The sequence below is a fragment of the Phasianus colchicus genome, chromosome 17 (genome assembly GCF_987193195.1).
Source record: "Phasianus colchicus chromosome 17, bPhaCol1.hap1.1, whole genome shotgun sequence".
Lineage (NCBI taxonomy): Eukaryota > Metazoa > Chordata > Aves > Galliformes > Phasianidae > Phasianus > Phasianus colchicus.
The window spans coordinates 5,790,302-5,816,629 of record NC_143452.1 but is presented as its reverse complement, the minus strand read 5'-3'; the positions used below and the strand labels follow the sequence as shown (position 1 = coordinate 5,816,629).

General features: G+C 49.1%; 3 protein-coding genes across 7 annotated transcripts in view; all 3 read left to right on the top strand.

Annotated features, from left to right (window-relative positions):
• The window catches only part of SLC13A3 (solute carrier family 13 member 3), a 31,722-nt gene extending 23,671 nt beyond the window's left edge, over positions 1–8,051 (top strand). For 2 of the 5 annotated variants that reach the window (XM_090152443.1, XM_090152441.1), the window contains exons 10-14: positions 770–867; positions 1,693–1,805; positions 2,143–2,304; positions 2,617–2,754; positions 3,270–4,924. In XM_090152443.1, the coding sequence (XP_090008569.1) occupies positions 770–867; positions 1,693–1,805; positions 2,143–2,304; positions 2,617–2,754; positions 3,270–3,455 (697 nt within the window). In that variant the 3' untranslated portion in view covers positions 3,456–4,924. Of the gene's footprint in view, positions 1–769; positions 868–1,692; positions 1,806–2,142; positions 2,305–2,616; positions 2,755–3,269; positions 4,927–7,916 lie in introns of those variants that run through there. The other 3 variants (XM_090152444.1, XM_090152442.1, XM_031590702.2) reach the window with 3 other exon arrangements.
• Positions 8,052–8,080: 29 nt separating this feature from the next.
• Positions 8,081–12,757, top strand: OCSTAMP (osteoclast stimulatory transmembrane protein). The gene is made up of 3 exons (XM_031591398.2): positions 8,081–8,214; positions 9,437–10,466; positions 11,603–12,757. The coding sequence occupies exons 1-3, from the start codon at positions 8,171–8,173 to the stop codon at positions 11,915–11,917; spliced, it is 1,389 nt and encodes a 462-aa protein (XP_031447258.2). The 5' UTR covers positions 8,081–8,170; the 3' UTR covers positions 11,918–12,757.
• A 5,536-nt stretch (positions 12,758–18,293) lies between these two features.
• LOC116227896 (thyrotropin-releasing hormone receptor-like) lies at positions 18,294–24,098 on the top strand. Its single transcript, XM_031591410.2, has 2 exons — positions 18,294–19,099; positions 22,884–24,098. The coding sequence occupies exons 1-2, from the start codon at positions 18,326–18,328 to the stop codon at positions 23,274–23,276; spliced, it is 1,167 nt and encodes a 388-aa protein (XP_031447270.2). The 5' UTR covers positions 18,294–18,325; the 3' UTR covers positions 23,277–24,098.
• The last annotated feature ends 2,230 nt before the right edge of the window (positions 24,099–26,328 follow it).

The window sequence follows — 26,328 nt, the reverse complement described above, 5'->3', positions numbered from 1 at the left end:
TGGGAATTGGCACTGCAGATTCTTACGTATGCCTATCAGAGGCCATCCCTGGAGTGCTGACTGTACATATGTAGTGCATTTACAGTGACATGCTGAATTTCAGTAGAGGTTCAGAGAGTAAAGAGAGGTGGTAGGAGCTGGCCTGCTGTGCTGTTCTGTCTGTTTTGCAAGTTTATCTCCCCTGTGACATCCATTCATACCTTGGGAAGACAAACAGAGCAGTTGGGGAATACTGAATCTCAGGGAGGATATTTCTAAACAGAAATCAAATCATACTTGATTTTTGGTTTGTTTTAGAGCACTAGCTTAATGAATGATTCCTTAATAGAACAAAATAGTTATGAACCTTTTCCTCATCAGTTAATGATGATCAGTTAACTGATTCTTACGATCAAATATAAAGTCTGCCTGTCACTGTACACTCTGAGCACTCTCCAAAGATCTCACGTGGGCTCTGCTCCTCCTGTTCCCTGCAAAGAGCTGGGGAAGCCTGTCCCCACAGCCCTCGTGGACTGAGCACAGTTCTGCAGGCAGAACATTGGAGCATCACTGCTGAGGGGGAATTCATTTGTGCTTTTTACATTTGCACGGTGTTTTTTGGGCAGTTTTTATAGGGGGTTCACAGCTTGATAAGTATTAAAAAGAACTGAGAACAACCACTGTTGTTCAAACCTGGTGGAAACTTGTAATCTTCTTTGGTAAATCCCTGTTCTCATAAACTTTGTACGGGCTCATGCTTCTTACTGGTGTTTCTGCTGCTTTTGGGCAGGTTTATCTCCGACGCAGTTACAGGAATCACCATTGTGATCATACTGTTCTTCTTCCCCTCACAAAAGCCTTCCCTCAGGTGGTGGTTTGACTTCAAAGGTGAGTAGTTGACCCCCCAAGGGGTCAGTGCCCAGAATGAATTAGAAGTTAAACTCCTAAAGCCCAGGCTCTCCAGCAGTTTTGGTGCCAGAAAGTCTTTTGAGGTCCTGGCCTTGTCCTTTTGAGTAGCAGTGAGATAAAAACTTCAATTCCTCACCAGTTGTGATGAGAGGTAGCCTTCATGTGGAGATGCAGCTGGTGAGACCCCTTGGACTGGCTTGCCACATCCCTGGGAGGATGGAGGAGCACCCACTGAGCTCTGTCACATGTTGGTTGTGCTGTCCAGACTCTTCTGGATAAAATGTGTGCCCTGGTTCAACAGCAAATTGCAGACCCATCAGTGCATCCTTTCATACAGCAGAAATCATTTTGCCATGTGTTGAGGGATGGGTTGTAGGGGGGATGTACTTTTTTTGCTATAAAACTTTAATGCTGTAGTGGAAAATTACTAACATCTTCACAGTTCAGATGGTAGAAAACTTTCTCCTACCATGGACTCCCATCTATTGAGAACAATGTTCACCTCTGTTACAGAGAGGGAATTAGCTTGATGTTGGAAGTTTCCTCAAGGAAGCCTCAAAAAAAGCCTTGACTACTAAAGTTTCTTTTCTTTTCATTGTGTTAAGACTCCATTTCTTATACTAAGTGAAATGATCTTATAACTGTCTAGCTTGAGGGAATCCGTGTGTGTATTTTAATCATCAGCAACTCATGGTTGGTGAGCTTCAGCACTGACGTCAGGCTGATAATGTCATTCTGTCAGATGATAATGGATGTGCTCCTCTTTGGGTGGGTGCTTGATATGGGGATTTTCTCTTTTTCTAGCTCCAAACACTGAGACACAGCCTTTGCTGACGTGGAGGAAGGCCCAGGAAACGGTGCCCTGGAACATCATCCTGCTGCTCGGAGGGGGCTTCGCCATGGCAAAGGGCTGTGAGGTGCGACCCAGTAGAGCTGTGATGTTTGGGGTTCTTGTTTGGCTCTGGAAATTTGCATCTGCAGTGTCACAGCACTAACAAGACATGTTTCTCTACTGAAGACATGTTTCACAACTCCTCCTGAGACAGCAACACACAGCAGATAATTAAGGAGAGGTTAATATATCTTGCAACTCCTCTCAAACTGCTTGCTGTTAAATACCCTGATGGCACTGCACATAGGTGGTTGTGTGGGTGGGTGAAGGTCGTATGCAGTTTGCAGATCTATGACAGGATCAGCTCTTGTGCAGATGTGCAGGAGCCTCGCTCTCCAGCTTATTTGCTCTTCCTTCTGCAGGAGTCTGGTCTGTCTGTCTGGATAGGAGGCCGCCTGCACCCCCTGGAAGGCGTACCCCCACCCGTGGCTGTCATCCTCATCACGATTGTCATCGCATTATTCACAGAGTTTGCCAGCAATACGGCCACTATTATCATCTTCCTGCCTGTCCTGGCGGAGCTGGTAAGCAGCCCAGTGCTCAGAGCTGCTCTGTGCAGGCAGGTGTGTGGTGCTAGATCTGAAGCTGGCACCATTCAGTTCTCCTGCTCCTGGATCAGGGCTGTAGGCACTTTGAAATCCTTGGGAGCCATAAAGCAAGTGCCTGTAGCATAAAGTGAGTACTGATGAATAATATTCCTTTGAACACTTGTTGGTGAGATGCATGATTATCTGTCACAGCGTGTGGGATATGGCTCTGCACAGTGCACTGTCAAGATATCTGTCTTTCCCTCCTAATCCCCATCATACAGTTTCTGTTCCTTTCTGTTTTTCAAGGCCATTCGTCTGAAAGTCAATCCACTCTATTTAATGATACCAGGAACGATAGGATGCTCCTACGCATTCATGCTGCCAGTCTCAACGCCTCCTAACTCAATTGCTTTTTCTTCTGGACACTTGATGGTCAAGGATATGGTAAGTTGCTTTGGATATACAATATGCTGAAAGCAATCAACTTTTGTAAGGCACTGCTGGAAGGCACAGGGATATGGGAGAAGCCTGTATAACATCTGACCCTGTGAAATTTGGAGCTGCTGTGGCTCCAAGTGATGACAAAAATGGTCTTAATTGTGCTCAGCATCTCTCAGATCCTGTTCCTGTTCCAGCCAGTGTCAGCAGCTCAACCTTCAGAGGTTTCTGGGTGAAGGAAATGTTCCGCAGCTCAGTGAAATAAAGCTTATGAGCAAAATTAGCCTCAGTCCCAGTTTCTGCTCACATTCCTGAGGCTAAATAGGCACTAATGTTTTTGATGGATCAAAGCTTGGCAAAGCATTTGCAGAATCGTCTTGGTGGCTTAAGAAAGCCCTCTTAGAAAATTGCTAGTATTAATGGCAATTAAACCTTCCATTTTATAACATTTGTGTTCAAATAACTTCATGCTGTAGATGTCCAAGCTAAACTCAACAGTTGTCTTTGTGTTTCTTTTGTAGGTGAGAACTGGGTTGCTCATGAATCTTATGGGAGTTCTACTTCTTAGCTTGGCTATGAACACGTGGGCCAAGAGTATCTTCCAGCTGGGGACCTTCCCTGCATGGGCTAACATCCATGCAGAAAATACCACGTCGCTCTTGCCAGCTGTAGAAAATGTCACTTTAAGTGCACTAAATAAAATATGAACAAAGCTACCCCAGGGGAAGGACTCACTCACTTAGGACTCGGGCACTGGAATTGTCAGCCTATGCACAGGAAGAAAGCCACATGGCTGCCCACACCGTATGAGACCCTTGGGTTTAATTTTATTTTTAGAAATACTGGTCAGTGTTGCAACATCTATTGGTTATTTTCTCCGAAGATCCTTTCCCTGCCTTCCACAGGTACCTATCAGATACCCCCAGAGAATTTCATCTGTCCATCATAGGTGGTTGTTACCTGGACAACCCCATAAGCTTCGAGCATCTTTGGGGAGATGCCTCTCCCCACATGAAAGCTAGCGAGCTTTCCTACTCCAGCTTCTGATACCCTTCCTCATTTTGGAGAGCAGCTCAGGATGGATTTATGTGCAACCCAATGTGAGTGAGTGTATCAGAATCTGGCCCAGGGAGAAGGCAGAATGGGCTTCTGGCAGGACCGTGGAGGCTGGGGGCTCTTTGTGGTCTCATGAGTAATTCTCTCATGTAGGACCAAGATTATTTCTTCAGGCTTGTGCATGAAAGGATGATTCAGGAGATGTGTCAATAGGATTCGGTGTGTTCCTCCATGCTTTGGAAACAGGAAGGCAACCATTTGTTTCCAAACATGTCCAATGGTTTGAAAACCTGGTTTTCAGCTGCTGTCTGGTTCTTGGCACTGAGTGCACAGATGGAGGTTTGGGGCCAAATTTGTTTCTGACGTAACCGTGTGGACATCAGTGGTGTTTCAACTTTGGTGAATGTGGCCAGTCTTAGGTTTGTGAGACTGACCCAGTTGTGAGAGCCTGCTGAGGTCAGCGGGCAAGCTGCACTGCGGTATCATTGACATTGCTGAGAAGTAGGCTTTGATTCTTAACATCTTTTTATTTCTGATTGCTTGGATACTTTCAATGAAAGCATTGCAAATTGACTGTGATTTTAATCACCATTTTATCCTTTAAAAAAAAAAATCTCTAAGAATCTAAAAGTATTTAAAGATCTGTCATTGACGTAGATGGATGGAAAGATAAAGGATCTGATTCCTGATAGGGGCAGGTTGGTGACTGGATGGATACTGGGCTCTGCTGGCTCCCTTTGATGGTGTGATCTTGTGGAGCTGGCACAATGGGATCCAGTGCACCCCACCTGCTCCTTTGCTGCTCGTAATGCCTGGGGCCAGCTGGGGTCTTAAGGCTGCACTTAGGCAGGGTGTTGGAACTGAACAGAAACCACCAAAACCAACTGAATGTGGAACTTTGATCAGTCATGCTCCGGAAAAAAAAATCCTTAATGTTCAACAAAATCCTTACATCTAACAAAATCCTTAATGATCGTGGAAAATGTACAATAAAGCACATTTGTTAGCACATCCCTTCGTCCTGTTTGCTCTGTAGAGCTGAGCCTTCTTCTCCCCTGCTCAACCCCACGGCTTTGGATTTGTCCCCTGGAGGAGCAGCAGAGCTCCCTGCCAGCCTCCATGACTGGGGCACTCTGCATTGCTGGCCCATTGCTATGCTAAAATTCACTGAAAGAAGTTTTCTATTTTTACGGTAAGTCAACCTGGTTGTTGTTGAGGGTTCTGTGATAAGACCAGAGGTATGAAAAATCCTGGGAGAGAGCTTTTCTAATGCTGTATCAACCTTCTGTAACTTAAGCCCTGTTGTTTCAGAGGGCCTTTTCCTGCACACCATTTCTGTAAGAATGTCAACATTCAACAGCCGCCACCAAAGCCATTCACATTAGCAGCCTGCCTGTGAATTTTAATTAAACAGGAAATGCCTCACTTGTGCATTGAAATTCAACATCCAGAATATCTCTGCTTCGCTCCTTTGATGTTCCCCATCCGAGCCGGGATGAACATCCACATGTTCTCCTGAGACACTCGAGGAAACTCGTTCTGGTTTATTTACAGTAGGGAAGTGTTATGTAGTGCCTTTTATCCCAGAAGCATTTGAGTCGCTTTGTGAACTGTTCACACAGAGGTCCTCCTCAGGGCCCCGCAGCGGTGAGGGGGCCATGCAGAGCCAGCTGCCATCATAGAATTGCAGCATCTCTGAGGCTGGAAAACACCTCTAAGATCACCTAGCCCAACCACCCACCTACTACCAATAGTGCCCACTGACTGTGTCCCTCAGTGCTACACGTCCCTTTCCTTAACACCTCCAGGGATGGTGACTCCCCCACTCCCCAGGCAGCCTGTGCCAATGCATCACCACTCTTTCAGAGAAGAAATTCCAACGTGATGCACGATTTTCACGTCTGAAAACATCCCATTTCTCCTCCACTTTCTCTGTTCTCCAAAAAAAAGTCACCCATCTGCAGACATCCATCGTTTATGAGCTCAGATGCACGCCGACAAAAGCAGCGGAGCAGTCTGACCGCCAGGTGTCACCGTTGCTTCGCAGAGATGCTGGATCCTGCCTTGTCCTGCGCCCAGCCTGTGGGTAAACGCACGTACTTCCTCACTTGCATATATATTTATTTTATTTGTTCGGTTGGTTTTGTTTTGCTTTTATACAAAGCAAGCCTGTTCATTGTGTCCTGAGAAACATCAGGCAGTGAAAATGGCTCGCTGACAAACTATCAGCACAGGGGATGTATCTTTTTACCCCCACCCATATAGTCCAGCATATAGGGAACACTGTGGAGACTTGGGAGGCGTTCCAGCCAGGTTTGGCCGTACTTAAAACTACTCGGAGCTGCCCAGAACTACCGCTCAAATGCAGCATCCCCACAGACCCCAGCTCCCCTCTGCAGCAGACTCAGTGAACACATTGCTCTGCTCCTTATGCTTGTTAATTTTTTGTGTATGTATTTGTTTTCTTAATGGTCTGTGATTTCTTTTTCGGTTCTTAATGGTCTATTGATATTTTCTTCCCACCCCAGAAAGCTACCCGCTCAACCTGGATGGGGTCCCAAGTGCTATAATCAGCCAGCTCTGGGGTACAGTCAGAAGGATGAGTCTTGGGACAGCCGCTATGAACTGATGAGTTTTGCCTTTTGGCACATTCCTTTATAAACTACAAAGTGATATCACCACCTAAATCATGGCCAGTGCAAGCAATTGCTGTTGATGCTCCAAACTAAAGCACTTTTCCCGGTGCCTGCCTCTTGATAAGACAAAGGGAGCTGGAGGAGAGATTTAGATTGGGTGTAAGAAAAAGCTCTTCACAATAAGAGCAGTGATGCACTGGTACAGCTTGCCCAGAGAGGCAGTGGATGCCGTGGAGACATCCAAGGTCAGGTTGAACAGGGCTCTGAGCTCCTGATGGAGCTGTGGGTGTCCCTGTGCATTGCGGGGGGGGTTTGACCAGATGGCCTTTGAGGGTCTCTTCCAGCTCAAACCATTCAATCCTTCTCTTGAAGGCTGGAGCCACTCAGAGTACCTCACTCAGCTCTCTGCACAGGTCCCTGGGCACTGTGAACACCTCAGCTGTGCCATGCAGGAAGGGATGAAGGAACAGACAGAGATAGGCTCACGCTCAGCTTTGCTCATCCTCCACTGTCCACACCACTGTGGGGACAGGCCACATCCCTGGGGAAGGAGCTGTGTCCCAGCTGAGCCCCAGCCCTTCGCCCTCTCTCGCTGTAGGGAGCATGGGAACTGGCTGGGAGCCCCATGTTCCCACCAGCAGGAGGGCTGGAGGCAGCAGCATCACTTGGGGAGGCCCCAGTGCAGGTTTGGTGGATCCAGGGAAGGCTGCTTGACCTTCCCTGTGCTCTGTGAATGGAGGAAGGCAGGATTTGTGCACAGTTCTTGTAGACAGTATCTTGGCTTTCCTGGCAGGAGGAGGGAGACACATCTTCCCCCCTCTTATCTGGAAACATGTCTTGGAGCAGCCATCGTGTCTGGTCCTTACCTGAGGTTCGGAGGCTGGAGTTTCAGGAATCCCAGCCTGCTGCAGGATTCTTTATGGTGGATTTGTTGGCCATAGGGAACTGGGAAAAGTGCAGGTCTTCCTTTGCAAGAACCACAAGATACCCAGATCCAATTGTGCATGGCCACAGCCCCAGAAGATGCTCATTTACAGCTCCAACGTGAGGCTGCTGGTCTCAGCAAAAAACTCGAGTCAAGCTTCCTAAATGCAAACCTCTTTGAGTTACGTAGAATGAAGCAGCCCAGATTCCACCTAGGAAGGGGTAGAGAAGGGAGAGTTGTTGGGCAGTCGCCCTTTAAGCCCAGGACATGAGTTCACAGTTTCAGCAGAGAGATGCAGCCTGCCAGAACTGATCAACAATGACCAGAGCATTTGTTGGAGCCTTCCAGGCCCAGAAGTGCCTTTGGACCATGACTGATGCCTGCCAGAGGAAAGCCCCCTTCTCTCTAAGTGCTCAGCATACTGCTGGGATGAGACAGCTGATTTCCCAATTCAAGACAGTGACACCCCATCTCCCACGTGATCCTTGTTCCCCCCAGTCTTTCCATATAGTACTGACTCATTCCATATGGAGCTGACTCATTTCTCTCAGCAGCGTGTCATCGCACCAAGCCTCTGCACCTTCAGCAAGATCCAAGGGAGTCTGACAGCAGGGTTGCTCCTGGGCTCCACATACCAGCTTTGTCCACTCACAACAGGAATCTACAGCATCTGTTGACCCAAATTGCCTTATGAAGCCCATTTTTTGAGTCTTGGCTGCCTGGTGCTGACAGCTTTGGTGTCTTCCTTTGGGTGTCCCAGCAGCTGCCTCCAGCATCCACAGTGGGAGTAACAGGGCACCAGAACATGGGGAGCCTACAGACAGGACTGGGACACATCTCATCGTCCAGGTATGTAACACCTGCTTCAGACCTTTTGTCCCAATAGCTTTGAGCTGCCTATCCACTGGCGAATCTCTGGTAAATGGATTAGCTGGGCACAATTCTCACTCTGGGGTTACTGCTGCTGCTGCCAGGCTAGGACAGAGGGGCTCTCCTGGCTAGTTTCATTCCGGGGACAAGACTGAAATCTGTAGTGGGATAATCCTTCTCTCTGCCAGGTTTTCTGCTCTCTGGAGAGTCATTCCACATCAGAGGCCTGAGAAATAGTACTTCTTCCCAAACATTTGTTTCCATTAGGCATTTAAATAGCTCCCTGGGACATTTCATCCTGCCTGCAGTAGCCAGATTCTTAACCTTGGAGATTTCCTCTGGCACTACAGCATCTGTGTGAAACAGTGTTTTCTCTGATCAGTTCTGTATTTGTCACCCATAGATTTGCTGAGTCTCCTATTTGGATTTTGGTCTCCTATTAAGAAGCAGGGAGGCAAAAGCTCATGCTCCAGCTCCTCTGATCCATTAAGCACCTTAATTACTGAGCTAACTAACAATTTCCAGAGCAGCTGGGAGTCCTTTCTTCCCTTCTCCTCTTCTAAGTAGCCACCAAACCTACTCTTAAACACAGCTAAAGAGTTCTCTGAATGACTTATTTTTTACAGAGTAATATAATGCTTTTCTCTACTGATATTAGAGGAGGAGGAGTTGCTTATAACTGGTATTTGATCATTCATAGAATCATGGAATCATTGAGGTTGGAAAAGACCTCAGATCCCCAAGACCAACCCCAGCCCACCCCACCATGCCCACTAGCTATGTCCTTCAGTGCCACATCTCCACATTTCTTGAACACCTCCTGGGACAGTGACCCCACCACCTCCCTGGGCAGCTGTGCCGGTGCATCAACACTCTTTCAGAGAATAAGTGTTTCCTGATATTGAACCTGAACCTCCCCTCATGCAGCTTAGAGCCACCGCCTCTTATCCTGTTGCTATTACTGGGGAGCAGAGGCTGCCCCTCACCTGGCCACAGCCTCCTTACAGGGAGTTGTAGACAGTGATTTCAACAAATGCTATGAACTTTCATGGCCTGCATGGTTGCAGGGAAGACCCCAGTGCCAGCAACTCAGGTATCAGAGAGGCAAAGAGCGAGACCAGAGAGGGATGTTACAAATTCCCCAAACTAGTGCATTTCTGTATTTCCCTTACTAACACTTCGGTGCTTATTCTTTGCACAGATTGCCTGACAATGCCTGTTGTGAAGACTCCCTGTTCCCAAAGTTGCAGAGGATCGTGACAGAGCAATGGTGCATATACTCCAAACCAGTCCCAGCAGGCAGCCGGGAGCTGTGGGCCCTATTTCTGCAGTGCTCCTGCATCACTGTGCTGCTTGGAGGCCTCTTCTACAACTGGCTCCTCGCGTCCCTGGAGTACCCCCAGCACATCTCCATCGCGATGGCCGTCACCTTCAGCCTGCTCCTCCTCCTTGCCCTGTTCTTGCTGCACCCTGTGCGCTGTGCCTTCAGCATCACCATGCCGACGCTGGGCACCAAGCAGGGCCGGAAGCTCCTCTTGTCAGCCTGCATCATGATAGCAGTGGTTAACATCACCCCCAACATCATCAGCAACATCAAGACCTTACTGCAGGTCATCCTGTGCATCTGCAAGAATTCCTCTGAGAGCCTTTTGAACTCCACTGATCTGCTGGAGAATGCTTCCTGGAAGCTGGGGGATGAAATCCAAAATTATGCTATTTTGAAGCCCATGGATGGACATTTTCAGTTTTCACTGGTGAAGAACAACTCCTGGATTAACCAGGTGCACCTCGCTGGTGAGAAAGCCAGGAAGGATTTTTTGGCAGTCGAGGTGCTGGTCAAAGATTGTGTGCGAGCGGGCAACAAACTGGTCGCCGCCTTCTCCGTGCTCTACCTCTGCTTTGAGTCCGTCTGGTACTTGAAGAATTACCTCACCAACCTCCGCTTCGACAATATTTACATCACCAAGAAGCTGCAGCGTTTGGCTGAGGACGGAGGAGCCTCCCACATGTTGGTGGGCTCAGCCCAACGCCTCATCCGCCCCACGGGCCTCAGGCTGTCCCGCGAGGAGCTGATGCTGTGCCTGGCGCAGGCGCTGCGCCTGTCGGTGGCCCTGCTGCTGGTGCTGGTGGTGGTGGCCTTGGAGCACCTCATCTTTGGCGTAGCGGATGTGGCAGTGAGGAGGATGGCTCAGCTGTCCACAGTGCCCGTCACGCTCAGCATCAAATACCAGGTGAGTGCTGCTCGGGGCACAAAGATGGGTTGGCTTCTCTAATGCAGTGCCCTGGGCTGAGATGCTGCTCAGTGTGCAGGAGATCCTTGGGGAAAGCCCTGCCTGCTGCCTTTGTGTCACCCAGTATCCTGTTTCACAAAACTCCCCAGTTTCAATCTGTTTTAATATCCTCTTAAATCCAGCTGGCAACCAGTCATGAGTGGGGTTCCCCAGGGGCTGGGATTGGAGCCCTGTTTAATATCTCTATTCTGGATGAGAGAATTGAGTGTACCTTCAGTAAAGAAGTGCAGGTGGCAACGAGATGGGAGGAAATGGGACCTGAAGGCCCCACAGAGGGACCAGGGCAGGCTGATCCCTGGGCTGAGGCCAATGGGATGAAGTTCAACAAGACCAAGTGTTGGGTCCTGCACTGTGGTCTCAACAGCCCCACACATTGCTACAGGCTTGGGGCAGGAAAACTGTGTGGAAGAAATGGACCTGGGGGTGTTGGTCAACACTCAGCTGAACGTGAGCCAGCAGTGTGAGCCAGCAGACCAACAGCATCCTGGTGTGTGTCAGCACAGCGCAGCCAGCGGGACAGGAGGTGATCATCCCTGTGCTCAGCTCTGGTGGGGCCGCACCTCGAGTGCTGTGCTCAGCTGTGGGCCCCTCACTGCCACGCAGACATCGCGGCCTGCAGCGTGTCCAGAGAGGGGCAGTGGGGCTGCGAGGGGTCTGAGCACAGTGGGGACTTATGGGGAGCAGCTGGGGGAACTGGGATGGTTCAGTCTGGAGAAGAGGAGGCTCAGGGGAGACCTTATTGCTGTCTGCAGCTCCCTGAAGGAGGCTGTGTGAGGGGGGGTCGGCCTCTGCTCCCCAGTAACTGTGATAGAAGGAGAGGTGATGGCTTTAAGTTGTGCAAGGAGAGGTTGGAAATAAGGAAGAATTTATTCTCAGAAAGAGAGGTGATGCAGTGGCACGGACTGCCCAGGGAAGTGGTGGGGTCACCATGCCTGGGATGTTCAAGAGCCACGACACCTGCCTGAAGTATATTTGTGCTTCAGTATCCTCATCTCAGCACACCCAACCAAGCTGTACCAGCAATCACACACCTCCAGGCTCATACCTCATTTAACCTCTTACTCTCTTTATTTCAGGCTGGAATAGACTTCCTGAAAATCTCACTTCCAGTGAAGGACGTTGAAAGGAGCTACCACCACTCCCTGACCTTCAGCTCTGCCGGCTGCAGGATCAGCCCCCCAGTACCTCCCAACCCCTCCGTGTTGCTGGTTGTAGGACTGCTCTTCTGCATCATCTATGCCACCGTGTTTCTGGAAACCTACGCACGCCGCCTGTGCAGGAAAATTGCTGCTTCCTTCTTTGAGAGCCGGGAGGACGAGCGGGCACGTTACCTCTATGGCAAGCTGTCCCGGCAGCACAGGCAGACAACACAGCTGAGAAATGAAGGATAATTTTGGGCATGCAGGGAATGATAAAGACCTTGTGGCAATAACTGGATATGCAAAGGAATCACAGAATTCACTCTCCAGAGTCAGAGAAGTGGTTGGAGTCTGGGAGCAATATTTGCCAAATAAAGAGAGAAAAAGGCCAGAAATGGTATTTTGCACTAATCTGAGAAAAAATGAGCTACATTCACTTTCTTTTCTTAATTCAATCTAGAACTCATCCAGGAATGCTGGAAAAAGGAACCCAAGATAGCTCCTATGATTGTGAGGGTGTTGGCAGCATTATGCAAGGCTAAGTGTGCGTGGGAGATGTGTGGAGGAAGTGCTCCTTCACCTCCCCCATCACTGCTGGAGGAAGTCACTGCTTCATCGATTCATATAATCTTTAGGTTGGAAAGAAAAGACCTATGAGATCATCTCATCCAACCACTTCCTTTCTCCTTGAAGTGATCCCTACAGGAAGCAAGCAAAAAAACCCTAAAGCATTAGAGTTGATTAAAAATCAATTATAGAATCACAGAATCATTAAGGTTGGAAAGACGACAACGACCATCCAGTCCAACCATCAGCCCATGCCTGTGTCTGCCCTAGACCATGTCACTCAGTGCCACATCTACACTTCTCTTGAAAATCTCCAGGAGCATTAATTAATTTATTATTATTTACTTATTATTTAGAATATGTATCATTTATGATATAAAGTGTTGTTTTAACCTGCTGAAATAAATTAAAGACCGTATGACCACGAGAAGCACCTCCTGGGCATGGGAGGGAGTAGGAATCAGTGCGTGAGGACTTGCTGAAATCTCTTCACTGGGGCTCTCCAGAATAATAGATAGAGCAGCTGGAGGAGGAGGGCAGCCAAGAAAAGGTCAGCTCAGGCCAATATCCAGGAGGATATAGAAGTGGTGGAGTGAAACCTGACATTGGAGCCAGAGCTCTGCAGGGGGCAGAACGGGGCAGGACGTGGAAGGGTGGGCTTTGCTAAAGCAATAGCTAGTTTTATGTGTTGGGTTACTTCAAACTCAGAAATGGTGATATTGTAACTAATATGCAAAAATCCATCATTGAAGCATATCTTTTGAAAGAGACAGATCAGAACCTGGATAAGGACAAGAGCCAGGAGGAGAGGGAGCTAAACCAGTGCCAGCTTCAAAACAAAGCAACTTTGCAGCTTCATTTCTTCAAAGCACATCTATTATTTCCCTCTCTTTTTCCATTAGAGTCTTCATTAAGATAATTATTTGGTATAATGCACCTCAAAGAGATTAAATTACAGAAGTGAAGTGGCAGCTGCAGATGTACAAAGATCTATCAGCTTCTGAGAAGCTTGAAACAAAGTAGATCTGGAATATTTTTTGAGCATCAATCTAACAAAACCCCGGTATATTTATCTCCCCAGGTTTCTTAATTCCCTGCTGTTAAGGTGATTAATACTAGCACCTTTCCCCCTCTGTAGCAGCTAGGCTGCTTTGCCATAGAATTATAGAATTGTTGAGGTTGGAAAGACCTCTGATGTCACCAAGTCCAGCCCCAACCCATCCCACTGTGCCCACCGACCACGGTGCCACATCCCCACAATTCTTGAACACCTCCAGGGATGGTGACCTCACCTCCTCCTTGGGCAGCTGTGCCATATCGTGTGGTTTCTGCAGCTAATACTCTGTGATGTTCTGTTAGGGGAAAGCAAAAAGATTCCCATTTGCCATTTGAGAAGCCAAAATTACCTGGGGTCAGGGGTTAAGGAGCTATGAGGAGAGCAGGGAAACCCTACAGCCACAAACCATTCCAGAAGCACAGTGCCTTCCAATGAGCACATCTAAAACAGCTTTCCTTGAAAGACTCATCTTGGCAAGAGATGTATAGCAATCTTTCAATGCCCTTTAAGAAACTGTTAAAATGTTGGCCAATGTAGCATTTTGGGAATCCAGTGTCCAGGGCCTGTCCCACCTGTCAATCCATGGAGCAGTGAGGAGCCCTGTTGCGGATGCAGAAGGTGATACGGGGAGATATTGGGTGATGTGGGGGGAGATATGGGGGAGATGAGGCTGGAAGAGTCAGGGCAGTGTTGGGTCATCCCCATGGCTTTGCTCAGAGATGGGTCCCCCAGGTTCAGAGGAGTCGGAGCAGAGAAGACCACAGATCTGGACTAAGAGCACTGAGTCCCACTGCATCCTTCACACTGGCAGTGCCCCACTCCCAAGGTATTTGAGCAGCGTGGGAGGAGCTTCTGAGACATCCATTTTCAACCTGAAAATTCCTCTTTGCTAGGACAAGCTAACCTCAGTCCAGAGTGATTCTCTTTTCCAGTTTCCTTCAGCTCCTCCTAAATTTTAACTACTAAAGATTGATTCTGGAAAGTTTGTACTTTTAAACACCAAAGTTCAGCATCAAAGAAGCCTTGATTAGGGTAATTGCATCAGCTTGAAAGGATAATGATTAGTGTCAGGTACTGCCATTCTGCTTATGCCTCCATCATCACAGCTGTCATAAACCTGTGCCTAAAGCAATGTGCTGCCATTGCCATTTTGCAGGTGGGTCTTCAGGGATGAAAAAGAGTTTTGTATGAATTTTTTGCACACACGACACCAGTTTCTGTGGTTTCAGTGACGAGAGAAAGGGAAGAGTTTGGGCTCTGTAGAAACATTGGGCTCTGTAGAAACATTGGTGATCAGCGAGTTCTGACGTGGCAATGCTGGGGTTGGTTCATGAGGGAGGAAGCAATAAATGTTACACCATGGACAGTCATGAATTGTCGTCACATTGGTGTCAGAAGGGTTTTTATTGAATGTAGGAAGGAAAGTCATGATGATACCTGTTATCTATCATTCACTGCTGCAGGTGAAGGAGAGCCTTAACTACCTTGAGGAAGGGTCAGGTATTTTCAACTCCCCCATCAGTTGTTAATGCCAATACCAGCCCAGATCCGTGCTGATGCCAGACTAGGATATGTTCCTTTGTTTTCTCCCTTGCACTTGTGGAGGTTTGGAATTTCTTTCTAACCTACATAAAAGTGTTAATTACACATAGAAAGGCCCATGGATTGCTCTTTCCTCCACCAGCTCTGTTGCAGCAGGGGGTTGGGAGGTCCTCAGACATGGGACAGGGTGTGCCCTGAAGCCCCTGGTTACCCTTGGGTTTTGTGGTGAATTTTTGTGGATTTTTCACCCTGCACAAGTGCAAGTGTAAGTAAAATACATGCTACATTTCTGCTTATGGCTGGCTCTCCAGGAGGATGAATGGCCTTAATATGCTGAGGAGCAAATGTAAACTGTTCAATTAAGGCAGTATACTGGGAAAGATTTCACTCAGAGCCACCAATCTACATCCACCAGAGCAGAGAATCATTCAACCACCTCTCTCCAGAAATATTTCCTGATTTTTAATCAAGCTCCGTTTATATCCTATCTACAGCATTTGTGCAGTAAATGAACCGAAGAAGTAATGGTTATATACCCCAAGATTTAGAAAAGGGAACATGAATAAACATAAAGGCAAATGAAATCTATTCCATAGTATGGTGCATGGCTGGACAGCCATAGAAATCCTTGTGTTCTGGCTCTGCTCCCCTCCCACCCTGCACAGGGTGGTCCTCGACTACCAGGACCAGTAGCCAATGACCAGGCACAGCATCTGGTGCTCCTGCAGTGATCCCAGCTGCTGTCTGTGAGTAACAGTCAGATGCACGGTGAATTGGGAAATTTCAGAAAACCATTCTTTTGGGCAAGAGCCTTTAGAGATTTTTTTTTTTTTTTCCTGAGGAGGAACCAAAATGTACTGAAATGAGCTGAAGATATGAGACAGCAGCAGAGATTCCACAAGTGATTTGCAGTGTACCACAGTTTTCCTTATTTTGGTTCTTTCTCACTGAAGACTCTGTGACGTTTCACTCTGACTCAGTGCTTCATATTTCACAACTGTGAATTTCCATATTAGTGCTTCATAACAAGCCTTCAGCCCACAGAAACAGAAGAAAAGGAGGAAAAAGCAGTAGCAGTCACTCCAGACAAATGCTCACAGCCATGACAGCCCAGGGGTTGCTCACACTCTTTGTAGGTTTCTTTGCAGATAACCAACAGAGGAAATGAAGTCACTGCCAGGGATGATTTCAGTGTGCAAATGGAGTGTGGAAAAAGTATCACATTTGCATATGTTTTCTAGTTGTAGGCTGCCCCAATCTTCAATTATTCCCCCCAGTTGGAATAGGTGGCAAGGTGCACTTCTGTGTCCACGGAAGCCCCACAGTCCTGCAAATGGTGCTGGGAGTAAAACTAACTTCCCTGTTGTCATCTAGGGAAACACTGCTGCCATGTGACCGCAATGCACAGAGCTGGGGTCAGTGTTGTGCGTGGTGACGCTGCTGCAATGGTTTGGGTTTATGGTCGTGGATTGGGTTCTGGCCATGGATTTGGTCTGGGGCCATGGATTGGGCTTTGAAGACCTCTGCAGCCTAAAATTCCATAATCCAGCCCCAAACCCTTCCATTTATGACCTTTTCATGCTGCATCTTTTCTACTTTCACATCACTGAGTGCTGGTACAGCCTCAGTGGCCCAGCTGTAATAGTAGAAGTTTTATGGGTGTAATATGTACAGATTGTGAAGCACCAGAGAACGGAGAGGTGTTTTTCACAAAGGTGGCTGAGAGGATCATTTTTTTCCCAGCAGTGTCTACAAAATATGCTAAATCTCAAAGGTCTCTCTGTGTATAGGACCAGATGAGCCCACAGCAGCCAAAGGAAAAGCGTGAGATTCACAATTGTAGAAAGGCCAAGGTGGGTGGAAGCCACAGTGGGGTCAGGGAGCAACTTCAGAGAGGGATAATGTATGGCAGCTCTGCTAAAAGCACCGCACAGAGCAACCAGGATGCTGCAGTCAGAGCAGCCAGGCTGTGTTCCTGACAGAGGAGGACAGTGTTGACTGATGAGTGTGGCAGTACCTTTTGTCTGACAGCTCCCAGGCATCACAGGAAGGTGTGTGATGGACACCATCAGATTGGCTGCAGCAGTGAGTGGTATCTGTGGGTGAAGAGCTGCTGCATGAGCTGCATCCTGCCTTTCTGTACACCTCATACCAGCTCAGTAGGGGAATGCAGCATAAACGGTGTCATGAAACAGTACCATGAAAGAGTGAATCTATTAAAAAAGTGAGGAAAGGTAGAACAAAGTGCATCCTCACAGCAAGGACCTGCCACTGCATCCCCAGCCCAGGGCTGATCCAGAGAGCAAAGTCCTGGGGCAGGATGCAATGAGTCCAAAGGGAAGAAAAGGAAAGGGAAGAAGAGGGTATTTGCCCTTCACAACTGAGCCAAAGCTGGATAAAACATCACAAAAGGGGGTGAAAAACTACAGTGACTGCACCCTGTAAAGCCAACTGGGGGCATACCCAGAGAAAAGGGGGAAAGTCTTATTTGTCACAGCAAGGCAGAGCCTGGGGACAGAATGCTGCTTAGGCAGAAGAGCATGGGGCTGGGCAGGAGTTTTTTTATCCACACTGGGACTGTAGCACCCATGCTTGGAAATGTGCCTTTGAAGCCCCAGACTGGAATCTCTCAGTATTGGCAATCCTTCACATTTTGGAGATGGGTGTCTGTGCCTGGGATTAATGGAGTGTCTCTGCTTCTAATTGCAATGTAATCTAATTGAAAAGTGAGCTTTTCTCCTCGCCCTTTCCTCCACTCCACAGGTTGGGTATGATGAGCACTCCGTCTTAGCAATCACAGTTGCTCTTTCCATCTGAAAATACATTTTCTGAGAGGCTGCAGAGACATCAGGAGCGAGCACAGAGCTGACAGAGAGTCAGGCTGCTGCTGCATTAACCTTACTGGTGGAAAACACATCTCACAGCCTGGGATAGATACAGACAGCCCAGCCTGGCCAGCAGAGCTCCCAGCACAGGGTGGGTAAGACTTTCCCCAGTGGAGTGACACCACTGTTCCTTTGAGATGGGGTGACTGTGGGACAGCTGATGGGAGGAGGTTTAAGACCCCCACGGAAAGCACTGCTCTGCCCCAGCCCAAAGGAAATGGGGAAGGCATCACCCTGGTCCCATCCTCCTGAGATGAGGAAGGAAGACAGGACCCCAGCTGGGCTCCTTCCTCTACCTCCTCCTGTTCCTCCTCCTCCTCTCTTTGGCTCAGCAGTGCACCAGGACCCAACAAGTGTAGGTGGGAAGCAGGTGAGTGAGTGAGGGGGCTTGGGGGGATTCTGGGGGTTCCCCAGGGGTGGGAAGGAGGTTGCAGGGGTTGGGGTTTTCTGAATGCTCCCTGCCCCTCCTAGCAGTGGTTCAGCAGGAGGGAAGGGGGGCGGCAGGGATGGAGGGGAGTTGCAGGAGAGGTGGGTGGAGAAGAAAGGGGAGGGGGAAATGGTTGGGAAGGAGGGGAGCTCACCAATGCTTGCAGAATCTGTGCAGCACCCATGGAGAACGGTTCAGCCAGCCCAGGAGCTGCACTGGGCAACCAAACATTGGGCAGGATGCCCCGACAGCCCCTGGAGCTCCAGGTGGTCACCATCCTGCTGGTGCTGCTCGTCTGTGGGGTGGGCATAGCAGGCAATGCCATGGTAGTGCTGGTGGTGCTGCGCACCAAGCACATGGTGACCCCCACCAACTGCTACCTGGTGAGCCTGGCTGTGGCCGACCTGCTGGTACTGCTTGTGGCTGGGCTGCCCAACATCTCTGAAGTGGTGTCTTCCTGGGTGTATGGCTACGCCGGCTGCCTCTGCATCACCTACCTGCAGTACCTGGGCATCAACATCTCCGCCTGGTCCATCACTGCCTTCACAGTGGAGCGCTACATCGCAATCTGCCATGCCATCAAGGCACAGCTTCTGTGCACCGTGGCCCGTGCCAAGCGCATCATCTTCTCGCTGTGGATCTTCACCTCCCTCTATTGCCTCGTGTGGTTCTTCTTAGTGGACACGTCCCAGGTCACGTTTTCAGATGGAAAACAGGTCAGCTGCGGCTACCGTGTCTCCAGAAGCCTTTACATGCCCATTTATTTCTTGGATTTTGCTGTCTTCTACGTCATCCCGTTGGGACTTGCAGCCGTCCTCTACGGCCTCATTGCCCGCATTCTATACATGAGCCCCCTGCCTGCCACCCCGCAGCAAGCCCTGGGCTCAGCACATCGGGGCGGCTCCCTCCAGCAATCCTGCCTGGGCAGCAGGGGAACCCTGAGCTCCCGCAAGCAGGTATGGGACCCTGGTGGGCTGCAGGCTCTGTGCGCAGGGGAGTGGTGCTTTGGGTGGGGGGAGTGCTCCAACAGCTTGCTTCTTTTTGTGGAGAAGACAGGAGGGTCGCTTTGCTGGAAAAATGGGCTCCCTCTGCCTTGGCTGAGCTCTGCAGAGCTGCCTGTGTCACTGGGAGTGGCTGAAGTGCAGGGGTTTGGGTGGATAATTAATACTCGTTGCCTGCTAGGTCCTGGGATGAGTCAGTACCTGGGCATGGGTCTTTGCATGAAGGCTGTCCCATTTGTGTTCCAAGCTTTGAGACATGGTCTGTATCAAAGTTAAGGGCTGGAGCCTGGAAACTAGCTGGAGACTCTGAAATCACCACTCCTCTTGCCTTTGAGCAAGAAAGATGTTATTTCCAGCCAGCTTGCAATAGGTTTCAGCCCCTCTTAAAGTCCTTATTTCCTCAACTTGTTGCTTGACTTGCACAGGGTCTTCTACTGACCAGGAGAAATGATTCAGTCACAGAAGGTGAATGAGCATTTCAGGAGTGCGTATTTCTTTAAGAACTTATGGGCTGGATGATGGCATTCCAATCCCTGGAAGCATTCTGTACTCTTTGGCAGTTTTCTTGAGATATCCATTACCTTCTGCAGTATCTCAGCAGGCAAAACCTCCCCTGGCTGGCTCACATCTCAGAGCTGGGATCACAGGAGTAAAGATGCCATTGTGTTTAATGATATCATAATCAATATTCTCATTGTATAGGGAGCTATGTGATGATTTGTGCCATTGCCAACAAATAGCCCAAACAAAAGCTCAGCTGAAGCCTCTGAAAAGCTGTTATGAGTCAGCTGCTCATCCAGGAGGGAAAGCTCTGTCACAGCCACGCTGTAAATCTGTTTGATCCCCCCCTCCTGCCTTGCAGACAGAGATAAGGGCTGTCCATATGTTTGACTGTAGCTATCATAATATTTGGGAGCAATTTGCTTCTGACTCACTGGACTTTGGAAGGTTTGGAGAGGTGTTGAACTCCTCATTGCGAAATGAGGACCCAGCTTGAACCAGTTAGTGAGCATGATAGTGATGGGCTGGAGATTGGACTAGATGACTAGAGCTCTTTTCCAACCTTAATGATTCTATGAGTCTATGAATTGCTGAGGGACTGATCTACAGGAGAAACAAGTTACCTATGCCCCACAGCCAAATAAAACCACACAGGTACATTAACCAGGTTTTGGGGCAGTGAGCAGCAGTGCGAAGCCGTGTCCTACAGAACATCTTCCTTGGCTCTGCCTGAGATCGGCAGCTCGCAGTGCGATGGGTGGAGGTGCTGGAGCTGCAGTGAGTCGTGGTTCTGCGTATGGCTGCGGGGAGAAAAACAACGCCCTGAAGTCAGAGAGCCCCGCAGGGTCAGTGCCGAAGTCGTGGGGCCGCACAGTGACATTTCCAGGAGAAACTGCGGTAATGGGAAGGCACAGGGGGTCGGAGGGGCAGAGCAGCACTGGGCAGAACTCCGACGGCGGGGATTCGGTCTGAGGCAGGAGCAGCAAACCCTGCCCGACTGCGGCAGAGCTGTTCTGATGAGCAGCTCCTAACTGGTTTTCTTGGCTCGTTAATTACCCGCGGCCGTGGTGGGAGGAAAGAGGCGGCGTGCCGGGTGATGGCACCTGTCTGTCACACTGCGGGGAAGTGCTGACAGCCCTTGAAAATGTCACCAAGAGCTGAAGGGTCCTGTCCTGAGCATCCGAAGTGAGGACACAGCGTCGGAAACGGCTCTAATAGGCAACGCTCCAAACCGCGAGGGTGTGAAGGAGGATCTGCCGGCCGGGGGGGGGGGGGGGGTCGGTGTCCATCCCCTGCTGGAGCAAAGCACGGGCCGAGCTGCAGCCGCCTCCGTGCTCCGGACCACTAGAGGGATTCCTAACAACCGTGCAGGCGTTTAGACACAGCGGCTGTAACGCAGATGAATGATCGGTTCTGTACAGCGCTACACTGTGTTCAGCCTCAGAAAGGACTCTCAAGTCGAGGATGTGCTGTGTGCTCCCTGTGGCTTTGTCACTGCTGCGCACAGCTCGGCTCACGCTTCACACTTTTCTCGTGTTCCTAAACAAGGAGAGAGACAGCAGCCAAAAAGCCAGAGCTGTCTCAGCCTCAAAAGGAGCTCTCTGCACGGGATGGGCAAAGCGCAGAGCCTGCCCTGTTTCCCAGGAGGAGCACTGAACTGCTTGGTGTAGGGGGATTACATCCTAAATGAAATTGCTCTTAGCATCACCTAACCAGAGGAGCTGCTTGCATTTTGCTGCAGAGTTCAGCTTTTATCACATTTTTGTTCAAATCAACTTCGCTCTCTGGATATAAATCTCAGACAGGAATATAACCAACCAACCCATAAGCTCTGAGGTCAGCTTCTGGCACATCTTGTACCAAACTCTATCTTCCCCAAAGGCAGAGAGCACGCTGCAGTGTAAGCAACAGCCTGAGCACTCATGGTATCGCAGTGAGATCTCACTCTGGGAAGATCCTCAAATCCCCATTAAACCACATGCAGCAAAACACCTCTATTTTGGCCTCAGCTTGACAATAGCTCCTTTCTTGTAGGGAAAGTTCTGTTACCACCACGCACAATTTCTATTCAAAGCATTACAGGAAGGCAACACTGTTTGTAACTAAGTAAAAAAAAAAAAAAAAAACAGAACACTCCAAGAAAAGCAGAAAGACTGAGTGTGATCCAAGTGCTCATTTCCTTATAGAGGGCTGGAGTCATTGCACAACGCCTTTTTGACATTTGAAACACCACTGCCTCAATATGCGTGCAGCATTGATGTTTACTCATACTTTCCTCCTCGGGGACGCACGTATTCTGTGAGTGCTTACTGGAGGATGATTGCCACTTACCAAAAAGAGCTGTCGAAGTTATTAAGATCACTGGAGTTTCAGTAGAGGAAAAAACAAAACATTTTTTTCAGCAATTTGAGTCAAGCTGAAGGTGATTACTGCTCCATTCTGAATTCTCAATATCTTCTTGTTCCTAATACACTGATGGAGTGCTTCCCCATTGTTCTGTAAATTAAATTTGCCCACACTGATGAGCTGAGCAACTCCCACATCAGCCAAGTTAGGAATTCATGCAGCCAGGCAGCCTCACCTGCTCCCAGTGCTGTACCAGGAGCCCTGTCCCTCAGAGGGCACAGCAAACCAGTATGCACCAGGCAGGTGAGATTTACCTTGGCACCCCCAAAACTAAGCATCACAGTTTTGCACAGCTTCAATTCCTCATTGATTTATTGCTATTTTCACTTTTTTTTTTTTTTTTTTTTTTTTTTTTTCCCTGCCACAGAAATTCCCATGATTATTTCTAACTCATTTCCAGACTGATGGCTGCTGGTTCTGAGGAAGCACAGAATCATTAAGGTTGGAAAGGCCACTAAGGTCACCACGCCCAACCCCAGCCTACCCAACCATGCTCACTAACCATGTTCCTCAGTGTCACATCTCGATGTTTCTTGAGCATCTCCAGGGACAGTGATTCCCTGCCTCCCAGGGCAGCCTGTGCCAGTGCCTAGGATGGAAGGCCTTTGAATAGTGAGTGAAAACCTATCAGTTGAAGGTTTTCCTTATGCAGGACTGCATCACGAACAAAACAGATTCAGAGAGGAGTAGAGTCCCATGGGTTGTGATTCCGTTTGAAAGAGATATGAGCGATATTATGAATTACCTGTCTGCAGTTTCTCCAGGTAGGAAGGCTCTGCTGGAGCTTTAGCTTCACCTGGCTCTTTCTCCTCTCCATCTCCCCGCTCACCAGGTAACCAAGATGCTGGCTGTTGTGGTGGTCCTCTTTGCCCTTCTGTGGCTGCCGTACCGCACACTGGTGGTGGTGAACTCCTTTGTGGATCCCCCATACCTCAACATCTGGTTCCTCCTCTTCTGCCGGATGTGCATCTACCTGAACAGTGCCATCAACCCCATCATCTACAGCCTGATGTCGCAGAGATTCAGAGCCGCCTTCAGGAAGCTCTGCAGGTGCGGATGGAAGAGCACAGAGGTGCCCATACCACGCAGCATCCCGGTGCTCAATAGCAGAGCGAAGGATGGCTCTCAGGGCAGCTTCGAGCATGGCACTCACCAGGATGACCTGAACTGTCCCCCTGCACCTGCGAGGAGAAGCAGGGCTGCCACACAGACACCAGGACCCTGACACAATGCAGGCAGCGGGAGCTGTATGACTGCGTGCAACACGCTGGGAAAGTGCCAACAGAAATTGCTTGGGCATTGCAGCAAGCTTAACTTAATACTTCTCCAAGGCATTTAACAGAACGGATTCTTAGAGACAAATTAATTTGCTTTTCCTTAATGCTAATTTATTCTTGTGTGTTGAAGCATTAGGCGCAGGTAAATGTTCAGCATCTGCAAAGAATCTGTAGTTAAATATAGCAGTGCAACGCCATTCTGTGTTATGTGCAAGTGCAGCTGCTTGTTGAGTCAGGCCAGAGCATGGGAAGGAAATGCAGGAAGAGAAGGGCAGTCAAGGAAAATCTGCTGCCAGAGCAGGTTTCCTAGAGGGTGAGCTTCCCCTACCCAAATGCAGGAGGCATCCAGGGGTCCATTGGAGTTAGTGGGACAATGTGGCACTTTCTCCTTTCGTTCCAGGAAGAGATGAACACACTCCTCTAGTGTGTTATTTCCTTCCACCAACACCAAAGGGACCAGTCTGCCTCTCCGATGGAGACTCATGCACTACACATGGCTGAAGCTGGGTGTCATGAACCTCACCCCTTGCTGCTGGAAACACTGCTGTGCCAACCAGCCCAAGGACACTTGCCCCAGACTCACAAGCGACTCTCTGGACTGGGAGTAAAATGTAAGAGCTTACACACAAGGCAGATGCCAAGGCTCCTGCCAAGTAAAACAAGAGGCAGCCTCCAGTAACCCTGAAGTGACTGCACACTATTCTTCGAGCAGCCAGTTCAGCCTCAGCATCCACCACTGCTTCACAGCAAACCAGAGCATTTAATCAGATCCTTACCTCTGCTTTAGAAAAGGTCTGTGTGACATTTCAAAGCGGCCACAATTTAAAAAAGACCTTTTTTTGTCTATGGAAAATAACTACCCTGGGCAAACAGACCTCACTTCATGCAGGACTGGTTCAGGGTCTATTTTGTTTCCGTGTGGGGTGGCTTTGCATGTGTGATTATTATATTGTGAATCATTAAATCATCTATTTTGGCCCAAAATAACTGTAGGATGAGGAAAGAGAGCACTGGTTTTGCAGATATTTAGGAAACGGTGTTTATGTGGAAGTGGACTTTGGTTTATTTCTGAATATTGGATCTCCAGGAGTGAAGTTCCTCATTATCCATAAGGAAGCTCTGCACAGAAATTTCAGAGCTGCTTCATGAAGAGAAGGGAAATCCCTTTGCTGCAGTGCAAGAAGAACATGACCCCTAGCACAAGGAACAAGAAGTGAGCAATTTGCTGCTAATGGTCTTTTCTATCGCAGTGATGTCTTTTCCCCTTAGTGCTGTAAATTGCTACCAGCTTGCAAGCGCTATGGGGTCAGAGAGGAGAAGTGGGCTGGGACTGTGTGCTCTGGGCAAAGAATCAGGAAAGCCAGCCTTGTCCTACAGCCACACAGGGCAAGAATTCAGTGCCTGAGCTGCAGAGCTGAGCCAGGCACTGCTCAGCATGGGGCATTGGCAGCCCAGACCTCTGCCAGCACAGCCCAGCACCGAAACATCTCTGCAAACTCATTTCTGTCTCCACCTTACCTTTCCAGGCTCTGAAATTTTTGTTCAGCAGACTTGGGATTCAAGTAAAACCCACTTTTCTCCTTTCTGCCCTTATCTGCCCATGTACTGCATGACCCTTTGCTATTTCTTGAGAAGTAATTGGCAGATAAATTCCTCTCACACCACGAGACATCTTGTAAATGCACCAGAGCGTTAAGCTGCAGATGAGCTAAGAGCTCCTGATCCTTCTCTTGCACATACGCTGAGACATTGGGACAGTTTGAGAGTATTTTAGGTGGAACAGTGTTCCATGTTTTAGGTGAAGAACAGCGTTCAGCTTGCCAAGAAGATGCTACTGGAGAGGACGGGTAGCTGAACACTGCCAGGAAATAAATCATCGGTTGGGAAGGAATGACAAGAAATACCTCTGATGCTGGAGGCTCCAGCTGATGGGACCTGGGGGGGGCTTTCGCTGGATGGAGGTTGAAGCCTCATCCCGGCCCTCCTCATACAGGGCTGAAGGCCAGGAGGAGATGCTCCTGCTCCCTGCATAGACGGGTGGTGGAGTATGACTGTGCTGTCCCCGGGCTGGACAGGTCACTCTCAAAGGACAGCAGGACTCAGATTGCACCTTTCACCTCCCACCAGTGCTGCCTTTTGGTCACAGGATCCATGCCTCTGTCCCTGTTCTCACATGTCGGGCTCCTCTCTCCTCTCACTCAGCTGGGAGCAGTGCAGGGGACGTTACCCCAAAAGCAGCAGCCCCTGAGGCAAAGCCCCAAGCACTGTTCCCTCCACCCTGGGGAAGGGGGACGCTCATCCTTTTGCTACTAATATTTTTGAAGCAATACATCATCGTTCCAGCAGGAGACCCACCTCCCTGATGCCTCCACACATGGCCAAAGATCTGCTCCATTCATCAGCCTGAGATTTATGAGGTGCAAAGGGCTCTGGTTACCCTGCTGCCCCCTCCCTTCTCCCCATGGCTGGGTGAATGAGTTGCTGCTGGCTCCTCTGATATTTGAAGCAAAGAAAGCCCAGGGGAGAACAAAGCTCTCATTCCACCAAACTCATCTCCCTGAGTCCTTACCAGAGCAAAGATCCTTCATCATGAGACCCCTTACACCCCAAAGAAGCAAGAGGGAGACCCTATTGCCTGCAGAGGCTGACCCTGCATCTCACCAGCCCCTCTGCACAGCTTTGCTCATGTGAGACACTCCAGAAATAGAAAAGGGATTGAAGGTTTTAGCTATTCTGCATTCCTCCAGCCCCAGTGGCTCTGCCTGGCACTGGGCTCTGTTCTGCCATCCTCCCCCTAAATCACTCTTCCCCTTGCTACCATTTCCCTGTCCCTCACGTCTGGCTTTCCCATTAATTTGTCCATTCACTACAAAATTCTGGGGGCTAGTGTGGATGTAGGAGGCCATGACTTCAGATTTACTAGGAGCAAGTGAGTTTTTGCACCAGCAGGGCAGATTGCTGACAGGCATTGGCATCCATCCATTTCTGGGCTTACGGGGC